Source organism: Tyto alba, unplaced genomic scaffold, assembly GCF_018691265.1.
Source record: "Tyto alba isolate M040663 unplaced genomic scaffold, T.alba_DEE_v4.0 Super-Scaffold_14, whole genome shotgun sequence".
Classification (NCBI taxonomy): Eukaryota; Metazoa; Chordata; class Aves; order Strigiformes; family Tytonidae; genus Tyto; species Tyto alba.
In genome coordinates, this window is record NW_024881276.1 from 52,172,269 (window position 1) to 52,186,771 (window position 14,503).

The 14,503-nt window shown below is 40.1% G+C and overlaps 1 protein-coding gene across 4 annotated transcripts in view; it reads right to left on the reverse strand.

Annotated features, from left to right (window-relative positions):
- The window catches only part of LOC116964757, a 207,398-nt gene that overhangs the window by 57,239 nt on the left and 135,656 nt on the right, over window positions 1–14,503 (reverse strand). Inside the window, exon 1 of one of the 4 annotated variants that reach the window (XM_033005295.2) lies at window positions 14,309–14,356. The exons of the other annotated variants lie outside the window; for them this stretch is intronic. Within the exon in view, the coding sequence (XP_032861186.1) occupies window positions 14,309–14,353 (45 nt within the window). The 5' untranslated portion in view covers window positions 14,354–14,356. Of the gene's footprint in view, window positions 1–14,308; window positions 14,357–14,503 lie in introns of those variants that run through there. 4 annotated transcript variants of the gene reach the window in all.

Below are 14,503 nucleotides of genomic sequence, written 5' to 3' on the forward strand. Positions count from 1 at the left end.
ACATTTGCCCAAGGCCACACATAACATCAGTGGCAAACTGGATGCTGGATGTGGGAACTCCTGCCATCTGGCCTTGTTCTCAAACCATTGGCCACACAACTTCTCCCAGTGTAAGCAATACATCTTAAGTGAAAAGGAAAACAATGTGCAAAGCAGCCAGGAAGGTAATGAGTAATATTAAAAAGGCAGCTATGAAAATAATATTTTTGAAATCAAAGCACCCAAATGAGGACTGAAAGAATAATTATATTTGTGGTTTTAATATTTTCAGTTGTCAGGAGGGCATTAGTCTTCCTGAGCTGTAGCAGCAGGAAGTCTGTAAGTCCATCATATGGAGTCAAACGGCCAGGCAGCCTGGGAGGATCCCTGTGACAGGGAAAATAACATCTTCTAAAGCAGACAAATGAATGAACCTTAGAGAAGACCCTGACTGTCCTGGGAAAAGACTTCACTCTTCCTAGTAGTAGTGAATCCAAGAGGAAAGCAGGGTAAATGCAAAGTCATTGTCAAAATAAAGGGAACAGAGTGGGTCTTGCCTCAGCCTCTCACTGTTGCTCTTAAATGATTCTATATGCCAGAGCTGCATGCCCATATGCTGCAGTGCCACTGCCTGTGCGGGGCCGTGTAACAGAAGCAGGGCTTAGGGAAGATGAGGCAATGGGCCTGGGTGGGATGCACAGCTCCAGCTTCTGCACAGCACATCAGCATTTCTCTCTGGGTTCAGAGCTCAGTATCCCATGTGCAGCCGAGGCAGGAGACTTACCACTGCGTGGCAAAGGAAGGAACCTGCAGAAGCTGAGGCCGGGGAGTTGGAGGCAGGGACAAGTGTCTCAGTCTCATACAAGCAGCATGAGATCTGTCATGTCTGTACATGGTGCTCCCATTATATTATTACTGTGCTGCTAAACAGCAGCATGGTTGTATAGAGCACCGTAAGGTAGAAATACAAAGCTTCTTATTAATACCAGAGGATGTTTTGGCTCCCATAGCTGCCTGGAGGTGATAAGCCATATTAACACAGACATTTTCACTTCTCACCTCCTGTGCCATGTGTCTCCGGAGGTGCAACAAATAAATATGTGAGAACTCAAACTGCACTGTGAATGACTTTCGCTGAGTAGACATAGGGGAGATTTTCATTTAGCAAAATGGTAAGAAAGATGCATATGTATTTAACATATGGACTAATACCTGAGATAAGGTCTCTAATGGCAGGGGAACAGTGGGGTTGCCATTGCATTCAACAGAAACAACTCATTGTAGGTCTTAGTCCCTTGGTGACTTCAGTTAACTTAGGACAGCGATAGCACAAATGGGATACAGCCTTTCTGTATATACATTAGAACAGACAGTGTTTCTTTATCATTAATGAAAATATTTTCTCATTTAGATATGCTGCAACACAAGCTGTCTTAGAGTAATACAAATATCTTGTATAATTCCTAGCAATAATTGCTTTCTGAGGCTCTGCAAAATACACACTTTCATGCCTTTGAAAATCTACTTCTTCAAAGTTATCCTTTCCTCATCCATGTTCTAGAGTAACTCCCCACATATTCTTGATGCCAAGTCTTTGGTCCAGTATCTCGTCACATGTTTGTCTGCTTTAGACTTTCATCATTCAAGACTTACAGATATTGCTCACTTTAACATTAGTGGAATTTTAATTGTTGGTACTATATAAGTAATGGTGTGTACTGATATACTAGCCTGTTGGAGCACGTAAGAGAAAACTTAACCATAATGGTGTGTGAGCACAATTTATTACCCAAAATCACAATAAATTAACTTGCTGAGAATCAGAATTGTAACTTCTATATTGTAAATATAGTTCCACTTCTTTCTTAACATTAAGCTTGCAATACATATCACTCCTACAGATGTAAGCTGAATGGAGATTTTCCTCCAAGGAATGCCACTAGTGTAATGAGACTGTTTAGACAGGGGACACACTACCACTAGACTGATTTTGGTCAGGTAAGCCAGGAAGTTAATTATATAGCACATCATTAACTTTAACATCCTGTCCCAATTTTAGTGGATTAGTTGTTCAGCAACTTGGAGAAGCAGTTGCAGGTCTTGTTATGGAGGAAAAAAAAAAGAGGAACCCCTGTAGTATTCTTGATTATAAGTACATAATTGGCAAAACATCCAAGTGTCCTCCTGAAAAAAACCTGAACATACTGAAAAGAACTTATAATAAAGGAAGATGTTCATTTCCCATTAGGATTTGTCCTCTTCAAGAGATGCTTGATAGTGATTTAATCATGAAACATACAGAATTTTATTTTGGCATCTTTTGGAAACAGTAGTAATAGGTAGACATGTGGCGAAAGGGAAAATACTTCTGAGTTATGTGACGTCGGATCAGACAAATTCTTCATGCTATAATAAAAATTCTCTGGCCAAGTAGCAAGAACTGACTTTTTTAAAATAATTCACAAAGTTATGTGAACTGCAGAAGAAAAAAAATATGTGAATTAAACAGAAAGCAACATGGTATCCAAAAAAATGAATGTACTAGTTGTGTGACTACACTAGACCCAGACCTAATGTCTCCTCATCTGATGCTCCATTTTTCCTGACAGAATTTAAACACAGTATCATCTCTGCTTCAGATAGTCTCTGAATTGCAGATTGCTAGAAAACATGACTATGCTGACAACGTATTAGTGTGAAGTTGCGCCTTTCTGATGCCCTTCTCTCTAGGCATCTGATTTTAGTCACTTTCTGGTTGCAGGATCCTGCACTAGCTAGAGTTCAATTCAATTCAATCTGATACAGCCATTCATCTTTCCATGTAGAATTAGTCCCAAAATGCAAAATGTCAGGATAGAGGTAATTTAAAAATTACCTCTTTCAAGACTGAAAAGAAGGCTGCAGCTGTTCAAATTATAGTGAATAAAATGGAGACAGTTTCTTATTAGTAACAATTATTTTGCATTGAATGCTTTTGTTATCCCTATTTTTAAAGGGTACAATGGGGACTTCTTTTTAGGAGAGAGGAGGGGATGTATCGGATGTTGTTGGTAGGAGACAAGACATTTAAGAGCTTCACAGGCCGCCTTCTCCAGCATTTTGAAAACTGCTAATTGGTATTCCACTGGAGGTCTGGGGTTCCCATGTTAGTGAAGATTCTGATAACTTTGCAGCCAGGAGGAAAACCCAAGGCACTCTGAAGCTGACCATCTACCCTTTTGGAAGCAGGACAACAACTGGATGGATCAAATCTTGACTGATTATTTACGCAAGAAAATTATGATTCTGTAAGTAAGGTATAAGTTGCTGCTAGTGGGGAGATTCTAACAGCCTGCAGAGCAGCTACTTCATCCCAAAGTGGAGTTCAGAAGGGGCTTTAGGCTGCAGAGATGTAACCATGTGGGACAGACTCACAGTGAAGGCAGCAAACAGGTATCGTAGTAATAGGTGCTGCTACACATAAGATGTGCTAAGGATAGGGGTTTCTTAGAAAACCTCACAATCTAAAGCTCAGTTCCCTCTAATTCCAGCAGTAGAACTGTGGCTGACTGGAGGGAGAGCAGAGTGCTTCCCCAAAATCCACTCCAAAGAAATTGCCCCTGTCATTTGGTGCTCTCACATGGTGGTGTCAGTGCCCCTGCAGGGGCATCATGGCTTCCTGCAGTGCATAAGGTAGTGCCCACGTCTCAAATTCTGATCCTGGCTCTACTGATAGTGTTTGGGGTAATCCTTTGCAGGCAGTTTACAGTCAGTATCTCAGTTATTCCATCTGCAAAACTGAAATGAGAGACTTGGTTTGTGAAACACTTAGAGATCAAGTCACAAAAAATGCCAAATAAAAACTAGATTTTATTACTATAAACAATTTTATCTCCAAGTCTATAGGAATGCCATATTACTGCAACACAGAGCCTCTTTATTTCCAGAATGATATAACATAATTAGTTCTTCCACTTCTTTCTTTAAGGATACTTTTGGCAAACCTCACATGAGTTAAGCTTTCCAGGGCCCCTGCTATATTGATAACATAATGCAAAAGCCTGAACAAATAGTTTTCTTTCTATTCCCCCCCCACCAATTTGCTAAAAATTATATGGGATTGGGTGAGAAAATAAGATTACATTTGCTGTTCCAGAAAGAGATTTTTCTCCCCATGCTACAGCCAGACTCTGCATAACAGGTCATTGCTGGGCAGAAGAGACAATTTTAAACTAATTGTCTGAGTTCACAATGGAAATGTTTTCAACGGGGAGAAGTGAGAAAACATAATTTGAGAAAGAACGAGCTCATTTCTAAGGACAGAACAGAGGCTGACTGGGACAGCACAGTTGGGTTTCTATTTTGTTTTAGGGGCTGATCTCTGTTTAAATATTTGAGGCAATTGTAATGGTGGGTGTTCAACACAGCAAAGAGCCGGGTGCTGCAACAAGCACTAAGTCACAACGATCAATATCCTTTCAAGTTCAGTATCTGTGAGTGAAAGTCCTGTTTCACGGTTATCTGGATTGATGGTTATCCTTTCTGTTGCACTGAAGAAATTACGAAGAACTAGGTGGAGCTACTCAGCTTCAGAGTCCAGCTGAATGTCAGTTCATGTCCCTTACAAAAGACAGTAGGAAATTGAATCCCTAATACTGATCTTACTGGGTTTATCCAAGAAAAGCTCTAATTGGGAATTCAGTGCAGAGACAAAGGGGGAAAGGTCCTGCTGTATCCAAGAAGTTATGAAGAGGTTGTTAAACTGTAGTAAAGTAGAATCTTAGTATTTTCCTCATAGTCAATTTTGAACAATCGCTATACTGACCACCTGACCACTTCACTCAGTCCCTCTCATCTCTGACACCTCAGATACCTTTTCTTTACAAAGATCTGTGGAATTTGCAGTTTTAGCTATCCTTGGGACAGCACAATCCCTGCATGTTATGTCTCTCGGTACTGCATGGAGAAGCACTACAGGCAATTGGAAGTCTTTTGTTTTAATTTTGTCACCCCTTGAAAAAAACACCAAGGTGTCTACCTAGCCTTAGATATTCTATAAATAATAATAAACAGACTCCACTACAAACAGACATCTTTGTCATTTCTAAAAATACGATTTTCAAACATTTATTAAAAAAGAATGTAAGCACCGTGACGGCATCCGTTGTCCTGTAGGTTTGGCTGCCGGGGCCCAGGCCTGACTTAGAGGTAACACAGCTGAGGGCTGGCCCCTTCCTTTGGCGATCATGAGGACCCAGCCAGGGCTGAGCTCCCTTCTTGTGGGAGCTGCTCCAAGCTGAGGCTCTGCTTGGCTCCAGCCTGTGGGGGGTTATAGCCCCCCACCACATCACAGCCTGTGCCTGCCCATGGACCCCACTGATCCAGAGCCAGACCCCGATCCCTAGGCTGACCTCATGCCTGCCGATCACGACGGACGTACCTGGTGATCACTGGGCTGTGTCTGGCCCCGGTTACCCTCACCAGACCTGATCCTGACCCTGACTCACTGGCTTACCTTTCCAGCTTGGCCCCGGACCTGCCATGTCACCACAGAGCTGCCTGATGCCCAGGGCTGGGGCTGCCCCCTCTTGCCCCCCAGCCCGGCCTGCTCCCTGGCTAGGGGTGGTGGGATGGACCAAGCCCTGATGAGGCCCTGCCCTGCTGCCCTGGGGGGCCCCCGCCGCTCCCAGCCTCCCAGCCCGTAGGGACCAGACGATCCTTGTTGCTCCCTGACAACAAACTGCAGATATTTCACCTTCCTTTGGCAAAAGGACAAACATTAATAAAAAATAAAACAGAGCATACATCCTGTGGGAAAATTCTACTTTAAAATTTTTTTTATCTCCAGATGATTATCTTTTCACCAAAAATTTTCCCAGGAAGTAAAAATAACTTCTTATTAAACATCTAGTGAGTATTTTCAGATTACAGTTTCACAAATAAAATATATGCCCACTCATATCTATGTCAATAACTAGGATGCCTACTCCTGCATCACAGAAATATTATATGTAAAGAGGGAAGCATCTTTTTAAGATCCTGTCAAGACATCAGCATCTTTTCACTTGATGTTTAGATACTGTGTGGAAATGACACAGCTGTAGAAAAGGATTGTTAGAACAAGGTGGTAATATTGAACAGGTACAGACAAAAGAAAGAAAAAAAATGACTGTTCAAAAAAAATGTTTGTATGGAATTTCCTACTTTGATATACTTTTAAAGGAGACCCTTTTCAGAATCTGTATCTCCTGAAAATCAGGTTCATTTAGAGTATCTAGTAGTAGCCTCCCCTCCTCCTACATTGAGAGATGCAGCATCAGCAGCAGTTTTTCTAAAAATCTTGCTTAGTGTATTTTCTGCTGCAGGGTCCATCAGCCTGGTATGGAGCTCTGGTACATCTCTAAGAAACCTGTCCCTCAATTTCATGGACTTTTAATTTGTGAGCAGATGCCAGACAGAGCAAAATGTCCATAACCCTTTTTCCCACTGAGAGGAAGCCATTTTGCTATCACTCAGCACAAAGGACAAGCAGAGAAGCAACCTTGCTGGGAAACACACAGCAAGACAGGGCCCACAGGCAGGCTAAAGTGAAAATTTGTGTTGTTCCTAAGATGTTCCCAAATTAAAGAAAAATAAAATCATTGCTTTAACTTCGGAGATGCAAACTGGAATATATTGGAAACACTGACCAATTCATAAGCATTGTTTTTCTAATAACTGTGAGATGAAAAACTAACCAAGTCTATATAAAATTATTAAGATCATTCTTTGTTGGAATAGTAGATGCCAAAGAAAAACAGTCAGAAAAGTTGACTTCCAGCAACACTAGCAAAAATATCATATTTAGAAGCTGGTCTCTGTTAAAAAGTTGGAAATAAAAGTACTGTCTTGAACTGAGTACAGCTTTTCCCAAGCTTTTGACAGACGTGACTGGCTTATTACTGCAGCACAGCTATTATTTAGAGGCTTAATAAAGGTTGTTTTATCTAATAGATTCTACAGTCAAGTTTCACAATAAACAGAAGCAGATATAGACGGAGCACTAAATGACGGACACTGTGTTCAGTGTCTCACAGGTCAGACTGTGGTAACATCCTTTGGGGAGTGTGCTGAATATTTGTCTGTTTGCAAGACTTCCTATGTGCCTCACTGCAGCCAATGTAGAAATGTAGATGCACAGTGCTTCTGCCTGTGGGTGGATTACTGTCAGAGACTGATGAATAGTCAGTTAACACAGGACCCCTGATTTTTCCTGATGTAGTGAAAGGAGAGCTCTGCTGCCATGCTGGCCTCCCTCTCTAGTGATTCAGACTCACATCTTTGTACCAGTGGGCAAACCTCCCATGATTCTGTTTTGAGTTTAGAGACCCATCAGACTATTTTGAATTGGTGAACTTTTTCTTCTTGCAATTTAAACACGTTTGTTTGCTTTTCCCTCAAGGGAGGTTCAATGTGAAATAGAACATGTTCTTTTTCTAGCTAAACAGAAACATATTCCTGGTAGTGTTGAATGAATAACATACCCAAAAGATAAGCAGGTACAAGTGGTCCTTTTGTACACACACACAGAGACACACACTCAGCAGGCCTCCTCAGGGTTGGAGTCAGATGGAATGGAGATTGGCAAGAAGAAAGGGAATGAGAATTTGGATAGTGGTTAGTTTATCATGTGAACTTTGAGTGGGAGAGCTATAGAGGGTATTTACATTGGGGAATTACCATTTCCTTGGCCTGCTCCCTCCTCCTCCTTCCCACACTGAGTTTGATTCTCTTCTCCCTTTCTCTCCTTGTTTGCTTCACATGCTTGAAGTATTTCTCATCTGGTCCCATGTCCATCAGATGACCTTCTTATAACACATGATGTGAGTTAAGAGCTGCATGAAAATCTCTGTATAGTCTGTGCTTTCATACAGTTGCGTGGCATGTAGGTAGCATCTATTAATATTTTAAACATGTTGAAAGGAAGGCTATGCTGGAGCCAGATCCCATGGCTTGGCTGGTTTCAGTGCATATAGAGCATTTCACTACACTTATCCTCCATTTCTGTTTTTCCAGTGAGAAATACGAACCCAGTAATTTTAACAACCTGTCCTAAAGGATCATCTCTGACATCTCGGAGCACACCTACACAGTGGGACTATTCCATGGGGAGGCAGCAATGCTGAAGGAGCCCTGATGGGAACAGTGGATGATAAATTTCTACAGCTGTGCTGGAATATAAATTCAGGAAAGGAAAGTTAAATGCACTTCTGTCCTGTTTTTGCAGAGGTACCTCAACACAGAGCAAGGGAAAAATAACCTAAATTCTTCTTGGCTCTGGTACACATGGGCTTTGGAGGCACTGCTTAGTTCCACATGCCCAGTGATCAAAAAGACGGCAAGACTTCAGAGAGGCAAAAAATGGCTGGGAAGAGCAATACTCAGAGGAAAATGAAGGTGATAACATATAAGCTGCTAAAAGAATGATAAATATTTAAACACAAGAAGTGAGACGGGTATATTTATATAATATCTGAGATAGAATTAAGATTAACAGGAAAAGGTAAGAGGAGAAAACTTAGGTTGGACACCAGGAAAACTTCATGAACTTGAGCTCTCCCTTGTTTATTAATTAGATTGGCACATGCAGTAGTGGAAACCCTGTCATTTGAGAGATTTAAAATAAGACAAGGAAAAGCACTATCAGCATGCAGTAGAGAAGATTCTTTCACTGCTGGGAGGTGGAATGAACCATTCATTAGGATGTTCACCTATGCTATTTTAATTGGCAAAATGCCAGCAAAAAAATCAGTGGAAGGTGGAGGCCAATGCTTTATTTTCATCAAAAAGGAGTTAGGCCCATTAGCCAGAGAGAGAGAAGAGTGACCTCCCTGGTAGAAGTGATGGTGAATTTAGTCTATGGTAACTTGGTGAAATATTTTGTGTCACCATTAGAGATACTCAGAGGGAAAATTTTACTCTTACAATTTTATTGCTCTCCTTAAAAATTTCAGATTTTATAAGGCTTTGTACGCTAGCATTTGCTTCACAATCTATTGTCAAAAGAGCAGAATATTCTCAGAAACTGAGAATGATTTAGGTTGGAAGGGACCTCTGGAGGTCATCTAGTCCAAGTCCCCACAAAAAACAGATCTGTCTTTGAAGTTAGAGCAGGTTGCTCAGGATCATATCCAGCCAAATCTAGAATATTTCCAAGGATGAAGATTTTAATATTTCTTTGGGCATCTTGTTCCAGTGTTTGATCTCCTTCACTGTGAATTTATTTTTCTGGAATCAAATCAGATTTTCCCTTGCTATCTCTATTCTCCTGTGCGATTAAGCTGCCCCTTGAAATGACAACACAATTACAGGAATTATAAAATAATTTATAAAGTAATTAAAAAGCAAAAGTTACAATACAATAAGGACAGATTAAGGCAATGTTAAGATTAGGAAGTCTTTATGAGAATTTGCATTCTCCCAAGATCTTTCACCCATTCCAAGAGTGAAAACTAGACTGAAGGAAGCATTCTTCTAGAATGAAAACTACTTTCTGTCTGACTATAGATCTGTAATCATGTGTAACATGCTTCTTTTAATGGCTTTCTCTGACACCAAGCACATAGCAGCGAATTAAAACCCCAAAGTAACATACCAGTGAACAGATCTTTGAACAATATTGATCTAGTAATGCATACCTAAACATTAAGTGAAAATAAATGTAGAAAAAACGGTGTACTTAACATTATTGTGAAGGCAGAACACTGTGGCATAGTAACGTTCAGGTAGCAAGCTTCATCAATTTGTAAGTTACATTGATTGATTACAGTAAAAAAAATTAAATGAGACAGAAAGTGTGCACTAAAGAGTGGTAATGATTATGAAATTTCCTACTGAGACAAGTCCTATTTCTTCACAAGCTGGCCTCGGTTAAATTGGTCTGTGGACAACCTAAACAATAAGAAGCACCCAGACAAATGTCAATATTTGAAGTGAGGGAACAACAGGCATTTTGGACAGCAAGCACATTTTCTTTGGATCACCCATGTTTTTAGCTTAATGTTGCCCTGGAAGAAATTTCAACAATGTATATTTTAAGTGAATATGTACGTGTCAGGATGGGAGCACAGGTCTGTCAGAAGGATCATCCAGCAGTTTAGAACCAGTCCTCTATCTTTTCTACAGTCTCAAAACAGAGACATCCTTTTCTTCCACTTCTTTTGTGGTTGTTCTGCCAAGTTTGTATTGAAATACTGTGTTGATTCTTTCTAAACTATCCCATGACATTTCTATGTAAACTATAACACAAAAGGTTTTGAACACCTTGATGTAGCCCTACTCTGATTAAAAATATATCAAATTGTAAATTTGCCTCCAGTACCTATTTCTGTGCCTCAGGACTTTTCAGGGACACAATTCATATATTGTTGTTCTCTCTTTATTCACTTTAGTTTGCAGTGAGACAAACCCAGGAGCTAGGACAGATAATTGTCACAGGGGTGCTTACAGAGTGCTCACATGGAAGAGCTCTGGGGTAAATACATGGAAATCACACTGGGAAAGTCTTTGTCATTTTAATAAGGAATAAAGAAGCATTCATACACATCGTTTATTGATTTTCATGAAATTCAGTGACTGAATTCAGTCTCTGTTATTATCAGCTGTGGATTTAATAAAATTTTTGCTGCCTAATGACTCTGCATGTAGTCAAACATGGATGTTATGTTATATAGAATTCCTTATAAAATTTTCTGTTGATTATTATTACCATCTTGTCTGTCAGCTTGAACACCTGCTGTTTGGGGCAGCAGCTGCCAGTTCTGACATCTGAGTGCAATCCAGAAAATTATAACCATGCATCATTCAAAACATCCTTTTCAAAGACACAGTCCAAACATCATAATTTCCTTGGTTGGTCGCCTGTTAGTATCATTTGTACTAAGATCTTGGAGATAAGTAGAAAAAGTTTCCAGATGCACAGCCATATATCGTAACTCTCAGATCATAAGGAAAACCATCACAAGTAAGCAGGGGGAGGGCATGGGGAGTGGAATTCAACTTTTGGAGCTCCTGTATGATTAAAGAGAAAGAACTGACAAAGTCTCACTTTATAGCAAGTTTTGTCCATATGTTGTGTAGAACAAGGCAAAGAACTATTTTAATCAGTTTTGTATTAAGCGTACAGTTAAAATTTTGAATGAAAATTCACAAAACACCCTAATATTTGTCCAGATTTGTTTGGAAATAAGAGAAAATTCTCAAAGGGTTTTTTTAATTTTAAGAAATTTTAGGGTTTTTTAAAAAGTTTTTTTCTGTTGAAGGCCACATGGTGAACCCACTAGTTTTAATAGACCTTAGGGTCAATACCTAAGTAGGTACACTAAAACCATGTAATCTGTCTTGACAGTAGAAGCTAGCAGCACAGATTTATTTAGTGAGGGTAACAAGAAAGGTTTACCATCCCCTTTAAATGTGTGGCTTATGGTCCTCCATCATCATATATGGCAAGAGAGTTAAAAAGCTTTCTCTTTCAACTCAACAGAGCAGTACTTTTCCTGTGAATTTTCCTACCCTGCCTGAAAAAACCCTGTGTCACAAAGCCTCTGTGTTTCTGTTAAGTGATGGAGATAGCTTTGTATAATGACAAGAGGAATAAGGTTTCAAGGGTTAAAGGTTTTGAGCAACAGGGAAGAACTATCTTATTTGTAAACATAAAAGTGAAAAAGCTCATGTTCCTAATCCTGCTTGTTCTTATACCATAGGGAAATTTTAGTGGACAGAGAAATCACCCATCCCAGTTGAAGCTTTAAGATATTTTCATGCTGGTTTTAAGACTTCATTGGTATAAGCTGTTGCAGTTCTGCCCAACTTGTTACATACAGACTTAACAAACAATACTAATGAAACAGTTGTCAAATCTTACCTCACAGCAAAGTGAACTTGGAAGGATGAAGAGGAGGACAAAGTCTATGAGCAATTCAAATTGCAAGTCTCTACTCCCAAAGTCACAGCTGAATAAATGACTTGGTGAACATCAGAACAACCTACACTGCTGAAGATCCTCTCTTTTCACTAGCACAGATAGCACAACAATCTCTCCTTTGGATCTCCTGGTAATATACACATAGAAATAAATCTGAAAGATCATAAGGTTTGGTCACCACAACCTAAAATACACAGATTCACTGTAGATGAAGATGGAAAAATGAGGTTTGGTTCACCGGATCATGGCTGGGTACTCCGATTATACCAGCATTGACTTAATTGACCTTAAGTGAATTGAATAACCTAAATAGCAAATTAACATCCTAACTTAGGGGACTAATCTTGAATCTTCTGCTTCCTGGGCAAACTGAACATTGATGTCATTCTCATGAAATTAATGGCCTCAATTATTTGGGGTGGCTGCTGGCCCAGTGATTCAGCTGGATTTGATCTGAAATGTCTGTGAAAATGAAGTTCTCAAAAAGCATTTATTTTAAGATAGACATTATTATGTCACCTAGTAAAACTAAAAAATAGCACCCACACATCTCTGCAATAAATAACAATGAGATCTTCCTTTCAAGCCATCTCATTGTAAGAAAAACTTCCAGCCAGGAAAGACAGGAAATACTTGACCAGAGAGATATATCTTATGCTAAAATCTGGGAGCCTCTTTCCAAGTGGAATCAATTCCACTGCTCAAACCTTTCAGCTACTCAAGAGTGAATATCCAAGCTAAATCATCAGGAGCAAAAGCAATTTAACATGTACTGTAATAAGTAATAATCACCAACCACCATGAAAAATCCAATTCAGAAGGTTTTAATTTGATCTATAATGTTTCCCAGCTGCCCATTATATTGAAACCTCTCCAGCATTTCATGGAAGAACATTTTCTCTTGTCCATATTGAATAAAATTTCCAACAATTAAAAAAAAATATTTTTCTGAAAATATTCTGCCTGAGGGATTTTTAATTTTTTGTACACAAATCATAGGTTTTACAGAATCAGAGTCCATAGCAATAATTTCCCACCCCCTCAACCTAGAGAATTTTAAAATATTTATTCTTTCACTGAGTCTAGGAGGACACAGGTTCAGCAAACTGACTTCATTATATTTTTCAACAACTGCAGAAAAACCAGTCAAAATCTAGGATAGGTTAAATGTTGGTTCTCAAATAGAAGAGAAACAAGATAATAAAATACCTCAGACTAAACATTTACACACTGTCTGCTTGGGCTGGAGTGTACGGACATTTGAGTTCTTTGGATTTCTGGTGGAGTCTTAAGCTATAGCAAAGCATTTGGCTGAACTGCCAACAGCACCAGTTTACCCAGGAGGCTGCAGACATCCTTCCATCATTTCAAGATTCAGATTGTCTGAACAAAGAGAAAAAATGTGGAAAAGAAGCTGAAGAATGTCAATGCAGCAAAGAGAATGAAGTTGGACTTTGTGCTAGCTGGACACCAATACAGCATATTTCCCATCACACCTACTGCACAGACTGAGCAACATGCTTTTCCTGTGAAATGCATGTTCATCTGCTAAACAATTTGGTCTGAGACATCTGGGTTTGGAGGTTATAATGGCTATCAGAAGGGTCTAATATGTGTCAAATGACTAGATTGCTTCCTCACATTTTAGCTGGACTAACAGAAGAATAATTTTAACAACATGGAGTATCCATCTTAATTTCAGGCTACACACTCAGCCAGCTTTTTTTCAGGAGAGCTAAACGACATCAGGGACTTAAAAAGACATAAAGCTCTACTGCCTACTGAAAGTTAGTTCCAGACTTCCTAGCAACATATGCAAAATCAAATTTTGTTGTCCTAATGATGAAGGGGAGAAACAAAGCCAAAAATTCCTTTCCTGTCCTCAGCCCAGATGTGGCAAAATTCAACCCTGCATCAGCAGTAGAGCAGTTCCCCTCTTCACCCTCCCTTCCTGGCCAGCTCAGGAGGTTTTTCCTCTAGCTTCCAGAGACAACACCAGCCCAGGGCAAAGGAGAAGAAGAGAGATTAATCATAGGAATTACTGATATTCTCCCCAATAGGGTGTCTACTGGGCTCCCTACTGGCAGCAGAGGCAGGTGGGGAGTGGATATGGTAGTCAGGCAGCTCTGCCCAGCCCTGGCCTCCTTCCCTGGGGCTGTGCCTTCACCTGGGCTTAGTGCCCTGTGCTGTTCAGGAAAAACTGCCTGGGGTAAAGGTCTGCTTCTATTGCTGAACCAGACCTAGACTGAGATGGATGTACAGCCCTGGGGTGTCTTATCTCCACCCGAAGTCAGGATTTTGCTGTATGTAGAATCATTTAGCTGCCATTACTAGCTTCCTTTGCCAGTGTGGAAAGTTTACAGTCTCCATTGAAACAGACTTACTGACCGACAGGGCCTGTGAGCTGGATGTTTGTACAGGGGCTGGCACCATGAGGCTCTGCACCAGGGGCTGCTAAGCATTCCCTCAGAAATGCTGTAAGTGGATAAAGAGAAATCACCAGTTAAAAACTAATAACACTGTTGGGTCTACATTGTCCAAACCCCAATATTACCTTGCTGAAAATAATTAAAACCAATGCAC